This window comes from Babylonia areolata, chromosome 26 (assembly GCF_041734735.1).
Source record: "Babylonia areolata isolate BAREFJ2019XMU chromosome 26, ASM4173473v1, whole genome shotgun sequence".
NCBI classification, from domain to species: domain Eukaryota; kingdom Metazoa; phylum Mollusca; class Gastropoda; order Neogastropoda; family Buccinidae; genus Babylonia; species Babylonia areolata.
This window is the reverse complement of record NC_134901.1, coordinates 37,250,472-37,275,471: the sequence shown is the minus strand read 5'-3', so window position 1 is coordinate 37,275,471 and position 25,000 is coordinate 37,250,472. Positions and strand designations below refer to the sequence as shown.

Below are 25,000 nucleotides of genomic sequence, written 5' to 3'. Positions count from 1 at the left end.
TGTTTGTGTTGCGCGCGCGCGCGTGTGTGTGTGTGGTGTGTGTGTTGTGTATGTGTGTGTGCGTGCGTGCGTGTACGTGTGTGTGTGTGTGTGTGCGACACACAGACTGATCCGGTTCCTCAAGTCCCGGGACTGGAAGGTGGAGGAGGCGGCGCGCATGTTGATTGACAGCATCGAGTATCGCCGTGCGACACGCCCCCAGACCCTGGACTGTTCCTGGTGCCACAACAGACCTGGCTACCACTCCATGGTCAGTCTGTGGGGGGTCGGGGGTGGGGGTGGGGGGGGAGAGGGGGTGTTGGGGAGACGTGGGGACGAGGGTGGAGTGGGGGTGTTGGATGGGTGAGTGGATGTGTGTGTGTGTGTTCTTCAGTTTGCGTCATGTTAACTCACTCAGTACGGCCAGTCCTCTCTTCTCCTCTACACAGACCCCTCGGATGTCCAGTGGGTGTCTCAATGACCCAACCTTTAGCTTCCGTCGTCAGAATTGTGGTATTCTTTGTCAACATTCACCTCTTCAATATAAGAGCCTTCCGCTTGCAATATTTTGATGGTGGTAATTGGGGTGAAACGCTGTTAACGTCGTCTCTTTCGCCGTTCGTATGGAGAGAGTTAACGTCTGTCCACATAATGTGATTTTAGAACGGGTTTGTGTGTGTGTGTGTGTGTGTATGAACGCGCGCGTGTGTGTGTGTGTGTACGTGTGTATGTGCGCCTGCGAGTGTGTGTGTGTGTGTGTGCATTTGTGTGCGTGTCCGTGCGCGCGTGCGTGCGTTTGTATGTGTACGTGTGTGGGTGTTGGGGACGGAGAGAGAAAGAGAGAGAGGACTAGGGAAAAAAAAATTTGGTGGCATTATTTCTGCTTAGAGAAAAGTGAGTATACTTCATCATAAATGAGCAACCCCATTTTTTTTTTTAATTTCTATTTATAAATATATACAGCACTCTCGTGACCGAAGACTGATGTCACATTCAGATACACCGACTGAAATGAATAACATTAACAAATAGTAAAGGGTGGTAACTCTCTCCATTACACAAGGCACACACAACTTCAAGTCAGTGCTGCTTACGCTACCGATTCAGCCAGCACACAGGTAAACAAAAAGGTACATTGGAACAAACCCAGACACTTCCTCTATTATTTGTATAATTTGAAATGAATGACAGTTCTAATGAGGATGTGATTGTCGTTCCTGTAATAATCCCTGCCCCTGGAGATCATCATTAATCATTACACAAAATACGTTTTCATCTACCCCTTTCCATAGTGGGTTTTTTTTTTTCTCTCTCTCTCTCTTCAGGTATACAAAATGAAATGTATGCGCATCTGTTCTTTTGTACTATTTGTTTAACGCAAAGCGCTTTGAGAGGTTTTAAAGTGCTATCTAATTGTCGTGGTGGTAGTAGTAGCAGCAGTAGTAGTGGTGGTAGTAGTAAGTGTTCGTACACACGGGGCGCAAGTTTCTATTTTCAAGTTCAAATGATCATGTGATATCGTTATGCCCATTAACTGATTGACTGCCTTTGCACGCAGCACCTGCGTCATTTGTGACGTCACTGATGACATCATCAAGAGAAGGGAGAGTCTGGTGGAGGAGAGAGAAAATAATCTCGGTCTGTATCAGGACCTAAGAACTCGTGAAGCACAGGAAGACAAACATTCTCACAGACGAAGAATTAGAACTCAGCTGGAAACAGAGGATGGGCTTACAGTTCCAAGAACAAGTTATTTTGGGCTGGCACAGCAGAAGATTGCACTTAAAGTCTTGCATTGAATGAGACGTGTCAGCTCGGCATGCTGTGATGAGTCTGTGACTTTTTTGTCCCCCCCACCCCCCACTCCACGTTGCAAAAACTGGGAGCAGGCAAAGAAAGATCACCCCCCCCCCCGCCCCCTCCACGTTGCAAAACTGGGAGCAGGCAAAGAAAGATCCCCCCCCCCCTCCACGTTGCAAAACTGGGAGCAGGCAACGAAAGATCCCCCCACCTCCACGTTGCAAAATTGGGAGCAGGCAACGAAAGATCTCCCCCCCCCCCACCTCCACGTTGCAAAACTGGGAGCAGGCAACGAAAGATCCCCCCCCCCCTCCACGTTGCAAAACTGGGAGCAGGCAAAGAAAGATGCCCCCACCTCCACGTTGCAAAACTGGGAGCAGGCAACGAAAGATCTCCCCCCCCCCCCCCACCACCTCCACGTTGCAAAACTGGGAGCAGGCAACGAAAGATCCCCCCCCCCTCCACGTTGCAAAACTGGGAGCAGGCAAAGAAAGATCCCCCCCCCCCTCCACGTTGCAAAACTGGGAGCAGGCAAAGAAAGATTGAGCTCCCTTGATATTTGGAAAGAGGCAGTTAATTAACCAGTTGTTGTTGTTGTTTTTTTAATTATGTTCTATGCTTTTGTGTAGTAGTCAAATCTTTTTTCTTCTTTTTGTATGTAAATGGTTGTGTGTGAGTGTGGGAGTAGTTTCATTTTTGAAAGTCATGTGTGTAAAATGTTTATTGTAAAGCGCTTTGAGATCCCTCTTTGGGGTGAATGCGGTTAACAAGTATCCATCAGTAGAAGAATAAGTAGTAGTAGCTGTAGTTGTTGTGGTAATAGTGGTAGTAATGTTAGTATCAGTATGCGTACTGATATTAGATGCTGGCATTGTACCAGCAGATTGTAAACGATAATACAAAACAAACAAAAGTTTTTAAAAAAAAAAGAAAGAAAGAAAACGAAAAAAAAGAAATACCGAGTCACCAATATTGACCGGAAGGATACAGGAAACGAATGATGAGCGCCCAATAGCAGCCGTTCAGTCGGCTCTACCCAGGTAGGCAGCCTGTTGTGTAAAATTACTCCGTGTTTGTAAAAGCGCTTAGAGCTTGGTCTCCGACCGAGGATAGGCGCTATATAAAGGTATCCGTATCAATCAGTCAATCAAAAACCCGAACAGCTAGCTGCAGACCGAATTCGGAGCATGTAACATCCAAACCGAAAGGTCTTTCACAGCAGCAGAGCCATGCGGCCAGAACACGGAACAATAACAAACGAACACGATAAATTGTCTCTCTCCCCCCCCCCCTCCCCCCGCGCCCCTACCACCACCACCACCACCAACACCCTCCCCATTTGTGGGGTAATAAAGCTGTTCAGAGAAACAAATGGCTCAATAAACGAACCAATCAAACTTCGCCTGATTCAGGCTCCTTGTTGCGACTAAATGGGGGAAAGGCGAACTGCAATAATCGAGACAGTAAAATCTAGTCCCCCCCCCCCCCCAACAGACAGCAAACATGTTTGTCAGCATGGAGCGTGAAGCGTGCAATAAAGGCTGTGTGAGTGGCAGTGTCGGAGGCAGGCATTGCTTGATGGAGAGGGTTGGTGGCCTAGTGGTATAACACGTCCGCCGCTTTGGAAGCTGGGGTTGCCTGAGCGTACGGGTTCGAATCCCATATACTTTTTCTTCTTCTTCTTCTTCTTCTTCTTCTCCACTAAACCTTGAGTGGTTGTTGTGGTCTGGACGCTAGTTCCTTTGGATGAGACGATAAACCGAGGTCCCGTGTATAGCATGCACTTAGCGGACGTAATAGAAAACACAGGGTAATATCGTGTTTGTCCTCGGCAAAATTTCGTAGAGTTCCACTAATATCGCTGATATCACAAGATGCAATTTCGATTGTCCATAAAACATGGACAAGTGTCTTTATATATATATATATTTTTTTTTAATGTGAGTTTTATAATGAGCGCCTTGAAAGTCGCTCTCAGTCACCTCCACCCAGGAAGGCAAAAATGATAACGATATGGATATTTATATAGCGCCTATCCTCGGTCAGAGACCAAGCTCTAAGCGCTTTGCAGACACGGTGTCATTTTCACGACAGGCTGCTTACCTGGGTAGAGCTGACTGACGGCATGCCATTGGGCGCTCATCATTCGTTTCCTGTGTCATTCAATCAGATTTCAGGCACGCACACATACACACTCAGACAGAAATGTAACATTGTACGTGTATGACCGTTTTGCTTATTTACCCCGCCATGTAGGCAACCGTACTCCGTTTTCGGGGCTGTGCATGCTGGGTATGTTCTTGTTTCCATAACTCACCGAACCCGCTGACATGGATTACAGGATCTTTAACGTGCGTGTTTGATCTTCTGCGTGACGTATTCACACGAAGGGGGTTCAGGCACTAGCAGGTCTGGACATGATTATGTTGACCTGGGAGATCGGGGGGAAAAAAAATCTCCACCCTTTAAACCACCAGGCGCCGATACCGAGAATCGAACCCGGGACCCTCATATTTAGAGGCCAACGCTTTAAAACCACTCGGCTGTTGCGCGCGCGCGCGTGTGTGTGTGTGTGTGTGTGCGTGCGTGCGTGTGTGTGAAGCGCTTACAGCTCGATCTCTGACCGAAGAAAGGCGCTTTTTATTTGTATTTGTATTTCTTTTTATCACAACAGATTTCTCTGTGTGAAATTCGGGCTGCTCTCCCCAGGGAGAACGCGTCGCTACACTACAGCGCCACCCATTTTTTGTAATTTTTTCCTGTGTGCAGTTTTATTTGTTTTTCCTATCGAAGTGGATTTTTCTACAGAATTTTGCCAGGAACAACCCTTTTGTTGCCGTGTGGATTCTTTTACGTGCGCTAAGTGCATGCTGCACACAGGACCTCGGTTTATCGTCTCATCCGAATGACTAGCGTCCAGACCACCACTCAAGGTCTAGTGGAGTGGGGGGGGAGAAAATATCGGCGGCTGAGGCGTGATTCGAACCAGCGCGCTCAGGTTCTCTCGCTTCCTAGGCGGACGCGTTACCTCTAGGCCATCACTCCACATTTAAGTGCCCGCATCAGTCAGGTAACGGACAGGTTTTGATGACTTGACAGCGGCAGGTGGGACATGACGAGGCGGGAAGGCCCGTGCTGTACTCGAGCTTCGCCCAGGCGGCCACCCACAAGAACAGCTCCGAGGACTCGGTGGCTCACGTCAGCTACCTGATAGAGAACGCCAAGCGGACCATGGCGCCTGGCGTGTCCACCTGGGTCTTCGTCATTGACTGCACAGGTGACGTGACGTGTGTGTGTGTGTGTGTGTGTGTGTGTGTGTGTGTGTGTGTGTGTTCGTCATTGATTGTACTTGTGACTTGGTGTGTTTGTGTATGTGTGTGTTCTTTGTCAGCGACTGTATTGGTGACGAGGTGTATTTTTGTGTGCTCTTCGTCATCGACTGCATGGATGACGTGTTGTGTTTGTGTGTTCTTCGTCCTTGACTGCTTCAGTGACGTGATGTGTTTGTGTGTTCTTCTTCATTGACTACACTGGTGACGTGTTATGTTTGTGTGCTCTTCGTCATTCACTGCACATTTGACGTGTTTTCGAGTTTTTCGTCATTGACTGTACTGGTGACGTGGTGTATTTGTGTGTTCTTCGTCACTGATTGCACTGGTGACGTGTGTGTTTGTGTTCGTCATTGGTTGTGCAGGTAACCTGACGTGTTTGTGTGTTTATCATTGACTGCACATATCATGTGTTGTGTTCGTGTGTTCTTCGTCATTGACTCGTGTTTTTGTGTTCTTAGTCATTGACTGTACTGGTGACGTGGTGTGTGTTTGTGTTCCTCGTCATGGATCGCTGTATTTTTGTGTTCTTCGTCATTGATTGCTGTGTTTTTTGTATTCTTTGTCATTGCACAGGTGACGTGTTGTGTTTTTGTGTGTTCTTCGTCATCGACTGCACAGGTGACGTAATGTGTTTTTGTGTTCTTCGTCATTGATTGCTGAGTTTTTTGTGTTCTTTGTCATTGTACATGTGACGTGTTGTGTTCGTATGTTCTTCGTCATTGACTGCACAGGTGACGTGTTGTGTTTGTGTGTTTCTGGGAACAGGTGACGTGTGGAGTTTATGTGTTCTTCGTCATTGACTGCACTGGTGATGGGGTTTGTGTTCTTCGTCATTGACTGCACAGGTGACGTGTTGTGTTTGTGTGTTTCTGGGAACAGGTGACGTGTGGAGTTTATGTGTTCTTCGTCATTGACTGCACTGGTGAGGTGTTGTGCTTATGTGTTCTTGGTCATTGACTGCGTAATTATGTGACGCGGTGTGTTTTTTGTGTGTGTGCTCTTCGTCATTGACTGTTGAGGTGAAGTGGTGTTTGGTTTTGTGTTTCTCTTCCGCCCGTGTTAGCTGGGTTTGGTCACGTGCCCTCTAACCCCCTGAAGACCGCTTAGTTGTTGCTGCTCATGTCTGTCTGTCTGTCTGTGTCTTTGTTTTATCCTTCTCTCTCAGCACCCCCACCCCCCAACACACACACACACACACACACACACACAACACACGCACGCGCGCTCGGCACATGCAAACATACTCCAAAACCGTTCCAGTTTTCAAGTGCAAAGAACCATTTTGTGATACAAAAAAATAGTTCTTTTATGAGGTGATTGATTAAAAAAAAAAAAAAAAAAACTAGGACAAGGTCGCTTTTAGATTAAAGCAGCTGTCAGGCCTTACTAGTAATTGTCTGTGCTTGCAAAAAAAAAAAAAACAACGAACAGGCATGACCCTGGGAGCGTGCAACCCCAAGCTGGGCTACAGCGTGTCGAACGTGCTGGCCAACCACTACCCGGAGCGGCTGGGTCTGGTGGTGTGCGTCAACCACAGCCCCGTGTTCCACGGCGTCTGGAAGGCCATGAAGCAGTTCCTGCACCCCAACACGGCGGCCAAGCTGAGGATGGCCCGGACCAAGGCCAAGATGTCCGAGCTCTTCTCGCAGCTCTTCAGCCCAGAGCTGACCGCCTGGCTGATGGAGGAGATCGCCCTCAACAAGCAGAAGCCGCTGCCCAGGCCCCAGCTGGAGTTCTGGAACCCTCCCCCGGCCTCTCCCCGGGACGGCGGCGGCAAGGCCCATGACCCTAGGGGCTGTCGGAGCTATGTGGAGAAGTACGTGGAGGCCTTCCCCAAGGCGGCGTCGCCGTCATCATCAAACGGTGGAGGGGGTTCCCAGCTCCGGGAGAACGACGCCACGCCCAACGGCAACCCGGGGGCGGGGGAGAAAGCCACGCCCCCTGAGGGCGGGCCGGATAAAGCCACGCCCCCTGTGGGCGGGGCGACGGGTGAGGAGGGCGTGGTTCCGCGCGTGCACAGACCCCACCCCAACATCGTGGACCAGCTGACGGGTCACGCTCTGGAGCGGGTCCGCCCGTCCAGCGAGGAGGAGTTGGAGCGGCGGGAGGCGCAGAAGGTAGTGGAGGATAAGGCGCCCGACAGGGAGTCCCCCGGGGAGGAGGGCGACGAGGAGGATCTGGCCTACGAAGACCTGGAGATCCCCAGCGACCTTCAGATCCCCCCGGCGGCCGTGGCGCTTGGGGCGTCGTCGTGATTTTGTTGTTGTTTTTTTTCTCCATCCATATCAGTTGGTGTGTGTGGGTGTGTATGTGTTAGGATTATTGTACAAGTATTGTACATCCCTGTTCTTTGCTGCGCTCTGAAGCTGCAAGAGTGTCAGCACTGGCCGCTGTGGCGCTGGGCTTGATTTCTCCATCCGCATCAGTTGGCGTGTGGGTGAGGGTGAGGGTGTGGGTGTGGGTGTTAGTATTGTACAAGTATTGTACATCCCTGTCCTTTGCTGCGCTCTGGAGCTGCAAGAGTGTCAGCACTGGCCGCTGTGTAGCTAGAGGCGTCGTCATGATTTTTCCATCCATATCAGTTGGCGCGCGTGTGCTTTTGTGTGTGTGTGTGTGTGTGTGTGTGTGTGATGTCAAAAGTATTGTCCACCCGTGTTCCCCTTTGCTATGCTGTGTGTATGTGTGCCGCAGTAGTGTCAGGACTTTTCGGTGGTGGTGGGTGACTTTTGACGGAGAAGCTGCAACACGAGTTCGAAATTTTTTTTTTCTTCAGAAGATCGTTAAGAATTGAATGTATACAGAAAGTTGTTAAGAACTGATTGTATCTTCGTTCTAGAAACCGTTGTTCGACATGTTTACTGGTATTTTTTATAGGTAGATTTTTTTTTTATAGTGCAGTTTGTGTGTGTGTGGTATGCGTTCAGCGTTCTGCGGGTGTGGAATTCGGTTGTCCAGCGGCAATTGATCTCTTGATGATTGATGTATTGATGAATTGACCATGGCTGCCAAAATGAATTAATGGTTGTTACCTTAGCAGGATTCTTCGTTTATAAATGTCTCCAGAGCGCGTCGTCTGTGTTGTATAGTCTTTCTAAGACTTTCCATCATTTTGCGAAGTAAAATCAAATTGTCTTTTCCGGCATTTGTGCAAGTCGAGCTGATTGTTTTTTTCTTTCTTTCTTACGTAAGTGGGAGGCTATAATTTTCTTTTGACTTTGAAACACTCTAAGGCCTTATAGGGGAGTGGTAACATGGGTTTGTGGGTGTTTCTGTGCGCATTTGTACGAGTATGTATATATATATGTGTGTGTGTGGGAAACTTTTCTTCTCGAACTGTTGTGTTGATTCCGATGCCGTTCGTTAAAAGTCAAGAACTATATAAGAGATTTATTTATTTGGACTGATATATTTTTTTTTCAATATTTAAACTAGGACTAAGTTCCACGCTTAAAGCTTATATTTCAGTTGTAAGTTTTGCATTGATTTGTCACTGATCAGTAGATGGACGCTTCCAGACAAGATACATCGCCAATCGAGTTATCGGCTGGCTAGACTTTCCCAAGTTTGGTTCAGATGTGAACATGGGAGATAATTTTGTACGTCAACGTTAACTTAAGTCTTCCTCCTGACGCTGTTGTCATCACATACAAAATAATCTCTTTCTAATGAGGTCATTAGGTAGAATTTTCGAAATACTACAGGATTCCGCAGTTTGACAGAAAGAACACTGGTTTGAATAACACAAACCTTAATGTTGGCCTTTTTTTTTTCTTTTCTTTTTTTTACCAAGATCTTTCCCAGAAGAGAAATACTTTCCAATGACGCCAGAGGCACGGGCTGGTATAGGGTACATCTTGCAAGAAAGCCTCATCTGCCTTCATTGGCAATCGTTTCATAGGCGTTGGTAAATTGACGTCAAAGTGACCCGGACCAGACGTGTAAAATCTGTTGGAAGTGAGATACAGTTTCAAAACCCAATGATACAGAACCGTGATAATTTGTCGGAAACGATCGATCTTTTTCAGTAAGGGGTAGTTGGTCTCTGAGTGGCTTCAGCATTAAACTAAATGATATAGAACTGTGATAATTTGTGGGAAACGATCGATCTTTTTCAATCAGGGGGTAGATGTCTCTGGGTGGTTTCAGCATTCGATGGACGACTTCTCAGTGAAAGATGTTACCGGTGTGGATGAAAGTGGACTTGCACAGGCCCACACTTTCCCTAAAGCATGCGGTTATCACACGTCCTTAACCCTTTGATTGCCAGTCAATTTAGAGTGCGGAATTCCCTTGTGCTGTAAACACAGAAAATATGGTGTTTGAGAATAGCTGGGGATTCTCCCTGTGATGTGTAGAAAATACAACCTATCCTACCACTAACACGAAGAGCAGTAGGTTCATGGATAACAGACCCATGATCTGGTCACCTTTCAATGACATGGGTCTTCTACCTAGCTGCTGCATAAATGCGAGTTTGGCAGTGAATGGGTTAAATTCAAATTAAGAATGAAGACTGCGTTTTTTCACACAACTTTACTCGCGTTGAAAGAACTCACCAGCGTCTGTTGAGGTCGCGCATTAGCGAAACATCTGATTGAAAAATAATCTGGCAAGAGATCGAGAGATTTTCTTTTGTCTTTTTTTTTTTTTTTTTTTCAAACTACATTTTTTGAGAGAGAATAGCATTTCCACTGTGTGTGGATAGGCCTTGGTTGTGTCGAGTTTTTGTTTCTTCTTCTTCTGTGTTCGTGGGCTGCAACTCCCACGTTCACTCGTATAATTATGCGCGAGTGGACTTTTACGTGTATGACCGTTTTTAACCCGCCATGTAGGCAGCCATACTCCGCTTTCGGGGGTGTGCATGCTGGATATGTTTTGTTTCCATAACCCACCGAACGCTGACATGGATTACAGGATCTTTAACGTGCGTATTTGATCTTCTCCTTGCGTATACACACGAAGGGGGTTCAGGCACTAGCAGGTCTGCACATATGTTGACCTGGGAGATCGGAAAAAATCTCCACCCTTTACCCACCAGGCGCCGTCACCGTGATTCGAACCCGGGACCCTCAGATTGAAAGTCCAACGCTTTAACCACTCGGCTATTGCGTTTGAGTTTTTGTTCCGCTTTTGGGATTGTGGCAGACGTCTCAAAATCTTCATGTAATGTTTTTACGTGTTAGAGAAATCATTTTTTCCATACAATCCATCTATTCATATCCGTTATCAAGTTCATGTTTGTGTGTTCTTTCATCTGGCACAAATACATTCTTTCGAATACGTGCAGCGTATTACAAATTTGTGTATAAACCCATTCAGCGACTATGCTGGTTTTTGTAGTCTTTGAAACTCGTGTTATCTGCTAAAATAAGACGCGTGTTTTGCGACAGATGGTAATTAATCCGCACACGTATTGTGATGTTGCTGTTTGATGCGGGTTCATTTTTGCGTGTCCTCAGAGAAAATATGTTAATGTCAGTTTAGATGACAGATTCATGTTTCTTTAACGAACCTTTGTGACGGACGGCCTCCGTGAGAAAGCCGGAGTCTTTCAGTGTAAACACCATTCCCCCCCCCACTTCACCAAAATTCTGTGATCGGTATCATTCCCCCCCCCCCCCTTTTTTTTTCTATCACTTTCGGTCTTTGGGTTTGGGTTTTCTTCTTCTTCTTCTTCTTCTTCTTCTTTTTCTTCTTCTTCTTCTTCTTCTTCTTTTTCTTCTTCTTTTTCTTCTTCTTCTTCTTTTTTTTCTTCTTCTACTTCTTCTTTTTTCTTCTTCTTCTTCTTCTTCTTCTTCTTCTTCTTTTTCTTCTTCTTCTTTTTCTTCTTTTTCTTCTGCTTCTTCTGCTGCTTCTTCTTCTTTTTTTTCTTCTTCTTCCTGTTTTCCTGTCCTGTTTTTTTCTTTCTTTCTCCCCCTTCTGTTTATCCGTATTTGTTCCCGAACTTCTGCATTTTTCCTTCGTCTGCTGTCCTGTTATCTGGGTGATTTGTTGGTCTTCATGATTTGATTGTGGGTTCTTTTTTTGGCGCCCAGAAGAAGAAAAAAGTGAGCAGTTCACTGGCATGTTTTTGTTGTTGTTGTTTTGGGGTGGGTTTTTAAAAAATATTTTTTTAAATAATATTATTGTGTTCATTTTTCATGTACTTTGCTCTACTGATGTACTTTTTGACTGAATTTGAGCATCTCTGTTCTGTGACGGATGATTGCCGGTAAGTGACAGCTGTTAGCTGTCCTGCCCCAACACACACACACGCACACACACACCACACACACACGGGAGTGGGGGGGGGAGGGAAGGAAGTGACGTGAGTGGGAAAGGGTGGGAGGCAATAAGATGGTAGAAAACATCAGAAAGGGGGGGGGCATAAGACGGTAGAAGACATGGGGGGGGGCATAAGACGGTAGAAAACATCAGAGGGGGTAGGGGGGGGCATAAGATGGTAGAAGACATCAGAAGGGGGGGAGGGGCATAAGATGGGGGGAGACATCAGAAGGGGGGGGGACATAAGATGGGGGGTTCAGAAGGGGGGAGACATCAGAAGGGGGGGGGGGGGACATAAGATGGTAGAAGACATCAGAAGGGGAGAGACATAAAATGTCCTCCATAGGGATGCCGGGGGTCTTTCAGTATAAATAGCATCCCCGCATTCTGGAAGTTCTGTGCTAGAAATGTCCTCTTTTCTATCACTCTGCCTCTCTTCACTCTCTCTCTCTCTCTCTCTCTCTCTCTTCACTGTTGTCTCCTTTTTCTGCCTTCCCAGTCCATTCCCGTTTCTGTTTTTTTTCAAGCAAGCCTTGACACTATTGTCTGTTTTCCAGAGTCTATGATGTGCTATCTGTACTGTTTTGCTCTCTGGAGATGAGGTAGTGAGATATAAGCACTGGAATGGGCACTAGCTGCCCATTCTGCAGTGTATTTGCCTATATGGACTTTTTTATGTATTTTTGTTTGGCTTTGAAATAGTGTGGTGTTTTTTTGGTTTTTTTTCCTTTTTGATGATTTTTTTTGTTGTTGTAATCTGGGGATGATAAATTAAGCGGAATGGCTGGCGTCCTCAGCATTGCCTAGTCTTTATTTGCCATAAGGAGCTAAATGGTTGGGATTTGTGTCATGAACTGGTGTTTTGTTGGTTTGTTTTAGTTGGGTTTTTTTTTTGGGGGGGGGGGGGGGGGGGGAAGAGGGGGTTATTGTAGATGTGACAGCATTTGTATGGTTTGACAGTCCCGATATGGCGCTGTGCTGTCGACTGGACTATAGGCAACAAGAATAAGATATAATGTGGGGGTAGAAGACGTCAGAAGGGAGGGGACATTAGATGGGAGGAACATTAGATGGGGGGGGGGGGACATCAGAGGGGACATTAGTTGGGGAGGGGGGACATCAGAGGGGACATTATGGGGAGGGGGGACATCAGAGGGGACATTAGATGGGGAGGGGGACATCAGAGGGGACATTAGATGGGGGGGACATTAGATGGGGGGGGGGGGCATTAGATGGGGAGGGGGACATCAGAGGGGACATTAGATGGGGGGGGGGACATTAGATGGGGAGGGGGGGGACATCAGAGGGGACATTAGATGGGGAGGGGGGGGACATCAGATGGGGAGGGGGGACATTAGATGGGGAGGGGGCGGATATCAGAGGGGACATTAGATGGGGAGGGGGGACATCAGAGGGGACATTAGATGGGGAGGGGGGACATCAGAGGGGACATTAGATGGGGAGGTGGGGACATCAGAGGGGACATTAGATGGGGAGAGGGGACATTAGATGGGGAGGGGGGACATTAGATGGGGAGGGGGCGGATATCAGAGGGGACATCAGAGGGGACATTGGATGGGGAGGTGGGGACATCAGAGGGGACATTAGATGGGGAGGGGGGACATTAGATGGGGAGGGGGCGGACATCAGAGGGGACATTAGATGGGGTGGGGTGGGGGACATCAGAGGGGACATTAGATGGGGAGGGGGCGGATATCAGAGGGGACATTGGATGGGGAGGTGGGGACATCAGAGGGGACATTAGATGGGGAGGGGGACATCAGAGGGGACATTAGATGGGGAGGGGGCGGATATCAGAGGGGACATTAGATGGGGAGGGGGCGGACATCAGAGGGGGCAGACATCAGAGGGGACATTAGATGGGGAGGGGTGGGGGACAGAGGGGACATGAGATGGGACATTAGATGGGGAGGGGGCGGACATCAGAGGGGACATTGGATGGGGACTCAAATTAACAGTGTTGATTCTTTTATTGAACTGCTAAAAATGATGCAGTTTCATCCTCACTGTTGGTCGCAAACGGAACATAAGCGTCCAATTCTCAGAAGCGCTGAAGAAAGAAAAAAAAAAAAATATTCATAGTGATTTGCAATTTCTGTATTCTTTTATTTAGCTTTGTGACGAAGATCATGGATGAAATCACAAACACGACAAGCCTTATATATATATATATATACTCTTTAGCCCCAACACTCGGCTTATATCACAGATTGACATAAGTTTACATTTGGGCCAACAGCAAAGTGAGAGCTGTATTATATCAATGGTTTCTCCAGTCAATGGGAAACCATTTACAGCTTAGTCTGTTGTGAAGGACTATGACCCTCAAACTAGGAGGCAAAAATTGCACTGGCTCTTAGTGCTGCAGCCTTGTGGGCTAGTTGGCCTTTGGGAACCATCCCAACGCCGACTGTCCTAAAACCCTCTTGGCCGAGAGAGTGGGGATGTACTTGGGCAAGACACTCTCCACTATAAACAAATTCTAACCCAGACAGTCGGAACAGCAGTTGCCTCCTCTGCTGTTCTGATGGTCATAGTCGGACACGACTATCATGTAATATCACACTTTTTTTTCGTCAACAACACGCGGTGACAAGATGTGTGAATACAAAACATGTTCAAACTAACAGTAACACATATAAAACTTATGACATGGATTCTGTACTTTCCACACATTGAATGTAGTATGAAACATGACCAATACTTTAAATTTCATGGAGTGAGTTGAAAAAAAAGTACATGAGATTTGGAGTAAGATGTTTAATGAGTGGGAGTGGGGAGAGATTCTGTGGACATTGAAATATATACATATATGAATATCTGGATGGATTCAATGAGTAATAAACGACATTCGATAATGGAATACTGATATTTGTTTTTGATTTCGTTGTTTGCAAATAACCACACAGTTGTAAAACAAATGAAGTCTAAACCAGAAATAAATAAATTAAAAAAAGAAGAAGAAAAAAGCCTGCTCGTTGCAAACCGATCACTGAATGATACAAGTTTTTGGATACCAAATGACGAGACTTTATATTACGGCCATTAATGCAAGGTATCGCGCTGTATACACAATAAGACCACAATTCTTTCCGTCGTATTGAAATGGACACGTTGTGAATTATTAGTAGTTAATCAGAAACTATTTAGGACAAACCGACAGATACGCACACACACACACACACGCAAGCACTCGCATATACACCGCGCATGATGACGCTCACACACACACTCTCTCTCTCACAAAAGCACCCCCATGAGTAAAAGAACAACAGACAGCACACTAATGAGGTGTACGTAAAACAAAATGCATTTAGTGTACATGATTCATGCATTGATAAAATGTAACAATAGTCTTGTGTATGTGGACGGATTAGTGTGCATGATTCATGCACTGATATATGTAACAAGTCTGTGTATCTGGACGGATCAATATCTCTCCGCTGTCTCGTACTTCAGCACGCACGTGCGCGCGCGCACACACACACACACACACAACACCCTTCAACCCTTCTCCACTCCCTCTTCTCACACACACACACACACACACACACACACACACACACACACACACACACACACACACACACATTCTGAGCACAAGCACAGATCGAGCAATGAGTAAACGTCTACAAGGGAAGTCCCCACCCCTTCCTAAACCATCCCCGATTAAAACAATTATTTCAGATCTGTCGAGCAGTTTGGTCAGACAACCAGAAAATATCTGCAAATCGCATGTGGACCTCATCTTCTAGCGGTGGACATCAGCGACACACAGTGGCCAACAGCCCTTAATAATTCAAAGTCAAAAAGTTCAGGGGCCATTGCTCTCTCACTGCTTTTCTCTCTAAACGTTTCGACCTTGTCTTCCAACTCGCTTTTTGATATTTTACCACCCCCACCCACCCCCGGGTCCCCCCTCCCACCCCCCCCCAAAAAAAAAAAAAAAAATTTAAAACAGAGAGAGTGAGTGATAAGCTGATCAGCAGTTGGGTTGGTTGGTTTTTTGTTTTGTTTTTTTGGTTTTTTTTGATTTTCTGACGGTTCAGTCATTGGTTTTTGACACGAAGATCAACAACCTCTGAGCTTTTTTTTTTAAGAGAAAAGGGTCTACGTCCTTTTAAAAACGTCGGTACCAAAACTCACATTGTCAACAACAACAAAAATCGCATCGTCCCTAAAATACAGACATGCAGAGATTGCTTAATCTTAGTCTTGCCCTGTTATTCAATCATCATTTCGAGTGTTTAAAAAAAAAAAAAAAAAAAAATTCTAGGCCTATATACATCAGATCTGACGGTTTTGAAAATGAAGACGCGCGCGCGCGTGCACACACACACACACACACGCACGCACACACGCACACACGCACACGCAGAGAAAAATAGACATTGTTCTCAGTGTTGACGAGGTCTGATGAGTACCTATGATCAGATAAAAATGTCAGCAATCACACTGTATATTTCATGCATAACACACACACACACACACACACACACACACACACACACACACACACACACACAATCAACCTCCTTCCCCCCAGGCCAAAAACCCCTACACCCACACAGACAAGTTGGAAGGCTCTCTCTCACTCATTCCAATAAGCTCAGGCTCACTTCAGGCACTCAACTCAGCAGCAGAAGCAGGTGATGAGCAGTGTGTCTTTGTCAGTGTCAATGCCAGGAAGGAAGGCATGGCCAATGATTGGAGAGGGACAAGAGGTGGTAGTGTGTGTAGGTGTGTGTGGGAGGGGGGGGGGGGGCAGGGGGGGTTGAGGGGGAGGAAGGGAGGAGGGGGGGGGGCTGGTTGGACAGACATCAAGCCTCCTCCACCATCATCTACATGGACACCTCAGGTCAAAGGTGGTGGTGTGTAGGGGGGTGGTTGGAGAGGAGGGGGGATCGGGGGGGAGGGGGGATCGGGGGGGGGGGGGGGGTTGCCGCGAGGGAAGGGGGGTGTAGACGGGGATAGAGGGGTGGACAGACATCAAACTTCCTCCACCATCACCACCTCCTACATGGACACCGCAGGTCAAAGGTGGTGGTGTGTGTGGGGGGGGGGGGGGGGGGAAGGGAGGAGGGGGGGTGTGGACGGGAGGGGAGCGGAGTGGGGGTTGGACAGACATCAAACCTCCTCCACCATCACCATCTCCTGCATCATGGACGCCTGGGTCCTCTGGGAGTCCAGCGAGAGGTGGCTGGCGTGCAGGGACTGGCGCGTGGCCCGGGACTCGCGCGAGGCTCGCGAGGTGCGCCCCGTGTCGTCGCCCGCGTGCTCCAGGTTGGAGGCGGAGCTGCGCACGTGACCCGAGCCGCTGGGCGTGTCCTCCAGGCTGAGGATGGTGATTGGCCGCATGTCGTCACGTGGCGGCCTGGCCCGGATCAGGGAGGGCCTCCCCTCCCTGAAAAAAATGAAACGGGGACTTTTTTTATATATATATAAAAACAAAAAAAACCTTATTTAAATTGCGTGTGTTTGTGTTTTTTGGGGGGCGGGGGGAGGGGGGGGCATTGTGGGCGAATACAAAATATAACACTCTGAAAAGCAACACTGAATAACAGCGGCAACAACAACAACTCATAAATACTGAAGTGGAGCCAATATACACTGGACACAACAAAACTACCGAAAAAAAAAATGCAGTGTTGTGTTTCGTAATAATCAAATCTAACGTCAGAGGTCATGAAGGGAGGGGGGGGGGTTAGGGCTTGTCTACCCAAGCATGTGAAGACTGGATCCGGCGGACTCTGCGGAAGAAACCTTCATGGTTCAACGGAGAGGAAGGCGGTTGCAGCAGAGCACTGTGGAGTGCTGAGGGCAGGATGAGGCACATAGGACATCCTGGTCATCCATGAATTTGTAATAAGATCTTAAAGGCATTTTACACACACACGCACACACACACACACACTAACACTAACACACACATACTAACACACACACACACACACATCGCACACACACAAACACGTTAACATACACACACTCACGCAATCACAGGCACACACACATACACCACACACACACACACACACACACACACACATATGAAACAGAATGTAGGTTAACAGGATATCTACTTATACGAGCGTGCAGTTAGTAGCTGAAAATCATAACCAGGTCAAGAAACACTGACACAAGAACAGTGCACGTACACACACACACACACACACAAAATGTTTAGATAACACATCTGTATGTGCCACACCCCTAGCTTCTAACCTCGTGAACTAATTTGCGTTAAATCATGTCGCACTGTCAGTTTGGTTTTATAAACAATAACATGAAATACAGGGTGACATGTGTCTTGCAATTTTTTTTTTCCAAAGTGATCAGTATTATCATGAAAAAGGTGGAGTGATGGCCTAGAGGTAACGCGTCCACCTAGAAAGCGAGAGAATCTGAGCGCGCTGGTTCGAATCACGGCTCAGCCGACTGACGATATTTTCTCCCCCTCCACTAAACCTTGAGTGGTGGTCTGGACGCTTAGTCATTCGGATGAGACGATAAACCGAGGTCCCATGTGTAGCATGCACGTAAAAGAACCCACGGCAACGAAAGGGTTGTTCCTGGCAACATTCTGTAGAAACGTCCACTACGATAGGAAAAATAAATAAAACTGCACGCAGGAAAAAAATATTAAAAAAAAAACGGGTGGCGCTCTCAGTGTAGCGACGCGCTCTCCCTGGGGAGAGCAGCCTGAATTTCACACAGAGGAATCTGTTGTGACCAAAAAAACAACAACAAAAAAACAAAAGAGAGAGAGAGAGAGAGAGAGAGAGAGAGAAATACAAAACATGTACCATGATGTAAATGATTTGTTGAAAATTGAAGTATTGTGACGTGGTGTTAACGAATGGTCTTGTTTGTCTTTTTTCTATATTCATGACAGATTATTATATTGTCATAATAATGATATCGATGTATATTCATGATAGATTGTTATATTGTCATAATAATGTTAACGATGTATATTCATGACATTATCATATTGCCATAATAATGATAAAGATGTATATTCATGACAGATTATTATATTGCATAATAATGATAACGATGTGTATTCATGATAGATTATTATATTATAATAATGATAACGATGTATATTCATGATAGATTATTATATCGTCATAATAATGATAACGATGTATATTCATGATAGATTATTATATCGTCATAATAATGATAACGATGTATATTCATGATAGATTATCATTTTGTCATAATGACGATAACGATGTATATTCATGATAGATTATTATATTGTCATAATAATGATAACGATGAAAATTCATGATGCTCCCATCTCCTTTAACATCAGCATGGGGGAAAATAACTGATACCAGAAATTAACTTGACAACACGGGCATAGAATCAAGACATAGGACAAATGGAGATTACGTGTCAATAGCAAAGAAAGCAAGCGCGAACACACACACACACACACACACACACACACACACACACACACACAGGACACATGCACACACACACACACACACACACACACACACACACACACACACACACACAAACACACACACACACACACAGAGACTACACATTAGTACCTATTTTTAACCTGATGAAACGCTTCCACATAATTCTCACTTTCTGCAAAGGGGAGACGGGGGGGGGGGGGGGGGGATGGGGTGGAGAATAAAACATTCAAGGGAAACAACCTCAGTAATTTTCAGACCTGAGTAATATACACAGTTGTCTGCCGTATGTCCGGCAGAAGTTGAGGCAACTAATCCCGACTGATAATCCCCCCCCTGCCTCTTAATCAAAGGAAAATACACACACACACACACAACACACACACACACACACACACGAACACACACTCTTTGACTTATCCACAGTCTACAATCACCAACTTGTGTGAGACAGACTTTGCATCATACTCATTCATGTCCGACAAAGACCATCAGAACAGCAGAGGAGGAAACTGCTGTTCCGGCTATCAGGGCTAGATTTCAGTTTCAGTAGCTCAAGGAGGCGTCACTGCGTTCGGACAAATCCATATACGCTACACCACATCTGCCAAGCAGATGCCTGACCAGCAGCGTAACCCAACGCGCTTAGTCAGGCCTTGAGGAAAAAAAAAATATATATATATATAAATAGATAGATAAGCTTACATAAATAAATAAAAATAAATAAATAATAATTATGATATAAAAAAGGTAGTAGTAATGAAAATAATAATAAAATAATAATAATAATAATAATACATAAATAATTAAATAAATAAGACAACAATGATGATAAATAAGCAAATAAATGTAAGACATGAAGACACACATCCACACATACACCCACACATGCACAACAGATATGCACCATCTTTTGCCAGAATGTCCGCTTTTTCGTTGCTTCTGATGCTCCAGGGCTGGAACAGACTTTAACCATGAACGCAGAACTCCACAAGAACAACAGGGCAGGTGCTGGTGTTCTCAGACGCTCTCTCCGTGCTCCAAGCCCTCGAGAACTCCCGCTGCAAAGAACAGAACCATCTCACTTCAACCCTTGTTGCCCCGAGTGCCAGTGTGGAGAAAGTGGGGTGATACAATGGGTACCAGCACACTGTGGCATCAGAGGCAACGAAACAGCGGACATTCTGGGAAAAGACAGTGCACAGAAGGAGCAGGCCAACAAACTGGTGTCATACGATGAAATCAAAACAATCATCAAGGCACAGCAAGGAATAAAGTGGCGCCTCCAGCACCCCAAATATAACCCAGAAGACAGATACCATTTGCTGGAACGACGGGAACAGGTCAAAATCTTCCGCCTGAGGACTGGACACAACCGCCTGCTCCCGGCCACCACATGCACACAAAATTTGGCATTGGACAGAGTGGAGAGTGCCCTTGTGGTGAGGGACCAATGACAACCGACCACATCCTTCAAGACTGCAGGACGCATGCAGCATCCAGGAGCAAGTACTGGCCAACACCGACAGCAGTAGAAGCCAAACTGTACGGCACCCTGGAGGAGCTGCGACGGACGGCAGCCTTCATCGAGGACACCGGGCTGCTCATCTAATGGGAGGCGATCGAGGAAGAAGAAGAAGAAGAAACCATAAACGAACCAACACACCCGCACACTCTCCCCCCCCTCTCCCTCCTCCCTCTCCCCTCCACACACACACACACACGGTGACACTCACGGGATGGGAGGCAGGCCGACTTTCTTGTAGTGTCTCCAGCCTTCAACGAAGGCCGGGGAGAGTTTGCTCCTCTTGGTGTAGTGTTTGATCACCAGCATCAGGTACGGGTCCAGTCGACACCTGGGGGACACACACACACACATACACACACATACACACCACATACACACACACACACCACACACACACACAACACACATAACACACCACACACATACACACACACACACATATATATACACACACACACACACACACACACACACACACACACACAACACACAACACACAACACACACACCACACCATACACGCACACCAAGCACATACCACACACACACACCACATACACACACACACACACACACACACACACACACACACACACACACACACACACACACACACACACACACACATTTATATATATACACACAACACACATACACCACACCACACACGCACACACCACACACACAACCACGCGCGCGCGCACACACACACACACACACACAAACACACACAAACACACACCACACACACACCCCACACACACACCACACACACACACCACACACACACCCACCACACACACACCACACACACAACACACAAAGGATTCATCATTGTATAAAAAAAAAATTGTTATGTGTGCGTGCGTGTATATGTATGTAAGTGTGTGTGTGTGTGTGGTTAACTGTTCAGAAAAGCGTGTAGCACTACCCAGATTTTCTGGACTTCGTATTCACAAGAGACTGTGTCAACGGTGTGGGAACCCCCCCCCTTTTTTGTGCGGACCATAAAATTTTCAAACTAAAAGTTTCCATTTCAATCACTTTTCATTTTGTTATCAGCTGCTGCTGTGGCTGATACTTATGTAACAAATGTTTGCTCATAGATTAACACACCATACTCTCCAGCTTCCGACTGCTGTTTGTGTACATATTATATATTGTCATGTTGAAGGTTTAACATCCCCGACATAACCTTTCACGGCCATCGGGGCTGTGAATAATAATAATAATAATAATGATAGTATTTATATAGCGCTGAATCTTGTGCAGAGACAAATCTAAGCGCTTTCACACCAGTCATTCACACGCATGCATAACTCTGAAGAAACTGAAGACAAGGAAGAGGCAGGGGAGGGAGGCTGTTTTTTGGAAGAGGTGGGTTTTAAGGCCAGACTTGAAAGAGCTGAGTGCGGAGACCTGACGAAGAGAAAGAGGAAGTTCATTCCAAATGCAAGGTCCAGAGACAGAGAAAGAACGGCGTCCAACAGTGGAGTGCTTGAATCTGGGTATACGTAAAGAGAGTGGATCCGAAGCTGATCGTATTGAGCGAGATGGAGTGTAGAGGTGAAGACAGCCACAAAGATAGGAAGGGGCAGATTTGTGAATACATTAAAATGTTATCACATAGAGTGCTGGTCTTATCCTTTATTCTATGTGAGACAGGGAGCCAATGGAGATATTGCAAAATTGGAGCGATGTGCTCAGATCTTTTCTTTCTGAGGACGAGTCGGGCAGCAGCGTTTTGTATGCGCTGAAGGGACTGAATGGATGAAGCAGGCAAACCAGACAATAGGGAGTTACAGTAGTCCAGGCGAGAGAAAATGAGAGAAACGACATGTCTAGATGTTGCGTCGGTGGACAGATATTTCCGAATGGAACTGATGCGTTGACTTAGAAACCACTGTGTCTAGGGCTGGGCATACAGGAAGGCGGGGCCCAATCCTCACACAGCACTAAGATCCATGAACACAGCACTAAGATCCATGTACACAGCACAAAGATCCATGAACACACTACTGAGATCCATGTACACAGCACAAAGATCCATGCACACAGCACTAAGATCCATGTACACAGCACTAAGATCCATGCAGACTGGAGCACTAAGATCCATGTACGCAGCCCTACGATCCATGTACACAGCCCGAAGATCCATGTACACAGCCCTACGATCCATGTACGCAGCCCTACGATCCATGTACACAGCCCGAAGATCCATGTACACAGCCCTACGATCCATGTACGCAGCCCTACGATCCATGTACGCAGCCCTACGATCCATGTACACAGCCCTAAGATCCATGGAGACTGGAGCACTAAGATCCATGTACACAGCACTAAGATCCATGTACACAGCCCTAAGATCCATGGACACTGGAGCACTAAGATCCATATACACAGCACTAAGATCCATGTACACAGCACAAAGATCCATGTACACAGGATCACTAAGATTCATGTACACAGCACTACGATCCATGTAAACTTCAGTAAGATCCATGCACACAGCACTAAGGGCCAACGCACACAGCATTAAGATATGTGTACACAGCACTAAGAAAAGATCCACATACAAAGCACTAGTATCCATTTACACTTCAGTATGATCAATGTACACAACACTAAGAAAAGATCCATGTACACAGCACTAAGATCGATATACACAGCACTAGGATAATTGAACACAGCACTAAGAAAGAATCCATGTACACAGCACTAAGATAATTGAACACAGCACTAAGAAAGGATCCATGTACACAGCACTAGGATAATTGAACACAGCACTAAGAAAGAATCCATGTACACAGCAATATAAAAAGATCTGTGAACACAGCACGAAGAAAAGACACGTGTACACAGCACAATGGAAAGATCCATTCATGTACACAGCACTAAGAAAAGATCCATGTTCACAGCACTAAGATCCATGCGCACAGCACTAAGAAAAGATCCATGTGCACAGCACTAAGAAAAGATCCATGTACACAGCACAAAGAAAAGATCCATGAACAGATCACTAAGATCCATGTACGCAGCACTAAGAAAGGATCCATGTACACGGCAATAAGAAAAGATCCATATACACAGCACTGTGAAAAGATCCATGTACACAATACGAAGAAAAGATCCATGTACACAGTACTAAGAAAGGATCAATGTACACAGCACTCTGAAAAGATCCATGTACACAATACGAAGAAAAGATCCATGTACACAGTACTAAGAAAGGATCAATGTACACAGTACTAAGAAAGGATCGATGTACACAGTACTAAGAAAAGATCCGTGTACACAGTACGAAGAAAAGATCCATGTACACAGCACTAAGAAAAGATCCATGTACACAGTACTAAGAAAGGATCCATGTACACAGTACTAAGAAAGGATCAATGTACACAGCACTCTGAAAAGATCCATGTACACAATACGAAGAAAAGATCCAAGTACACAGTACTAAGAAAGGATCAATGTACACAGCACTGTGAAAAGATCCATGTACACAGCAATATGAAAAGATCCATGTACACAACACTAAGAAAAGATCCATGTACACAGCACTATGAAAAGATCCATGTTCACAGCACTAAGAAAGGATCCATGTACACAGCACTAAGAAAAGATCCATGAACAGAGCACTAAGAAGCATGTACACAGCACGAAGAAAAGATCCATGTACACAGCACGAAGAAAAGATCCATGTACACAGCACGAAGAAAAGATCCATCCATGTACACAGCACTAAGAAAAGATCCATGTACACAGCACGAAGAAAAGATCCATGAACAGAGCACTACCATCCACGTACACAGCACTAAGAAAAGATCCATGTACACAGCACTAAGAAAAGATCCATGTACACAGCACAAAGAAAAGATCCATGTACACAGCACAAAGAAAGGATCAATGTACACAGCACAAAGAAAGGATCAATGTACACAGCACTAAGAAAAGATCCATGTACACAGCACTAAGAAAAGATCCATGTACACAGCACTAAGAAAGGATCCATGTACACAATACGAAGAAAAGATCCATGTACACAGTACTAAGAAAGGATCAATGTACACAGCACTCTGAAAAGATCCATGTACACAATACGAACAAAAGATCCATGTACACAGTACTAAGAAAAGATCCATGTACACAGCACTGTGAAAAGATCCATGTACACAGTACTAAGAAAGGATCAATGTACACAGCACTAAGAAAAGATCCATGTACACAGCACTAAGAAAGGATCAATGTACACAGCAATATGAAAAGATCCATGTACACAGCACTTAGAAAAGATCCATGTACACAGCACTTAGAAAAGATCCATGAACAGAGCACTACCATCCATGTACACAGCACTTAGAAAAGATCCATGTACACGCCAATTATAAAAAAAAGATCCATGTACACAGCACAGAGCACTGAAGAATCATGTACACAGCACTACCATCCATCTTCACAGCACGAAGAAAAGATCCATCCATGTACACAGCACAAAGAAAAGATCCATCCATGTACACAGCACAAAGAAAAGATCCATCGATGTACACAGCACTAAGAAACGATCCCTGAACAGAGCACATAAGAATCATGTACACAGCACTACGATCCATGTACATAGCACGAAGATTCAACAC

General features: G+C 45.8%; 2 protein-coding genes across 3 annotated transcripts in view; one reads left to right on the top strand and one right to left on the bottom strand.

Annotated features, from left to right (window-relative positions):
• Positions 1-10,718, top strand: part of LOC143300353 (uncharacterized) — a 30,543-nt gene extending 19,825 nt beyond the window's left edge. Inside the window, exons 3-5 of the mRNA XM_076613962.1 lie at positions 106-250; positions 4,879-5,056; positions 6,543-10,718. Of these exons, the coding sequence (XP_076470077.1) occupies positions 106-250; positions 4,879-5,056; positions 6,543-7,366 (1,147 nt within the window). The 3' untranslated portion in view covers positions 7,367-10,718. The remainder of the gene's footprint in view (positions 1-105; positions 251-4,878; positions 5,057-6,542) is intronic.
• A 5,617-nt stretch (positions 10,719-16,335) lies between these two features.
• The window catches only part of LOC143300343 (uncharacterized), a 90,201-nt gene continuing 81,536 nt past the window's right edge, over positions 16,336-25,000 (bottom strand). For both annotated transcript variants that reach the window (XM_076613944.1, XM_076613943.1), the window contains 2 exons: positions 20,575-20,694; positions 16,336-16,800 (listed from right to left, as the gene is read on the bottom strand). In XM_076613944.1, coding sequence (XP_076470059.1) covers positions 16,524-16,800; positions 20,575-20,694 — 397 coding nt within the window. In that variant the 3' untranslated portion in view covers positions 16,336-16,523. The remainder of the gene's footprint in view (positions 16,801-20,574; positions 20,695-25,000) is intronic.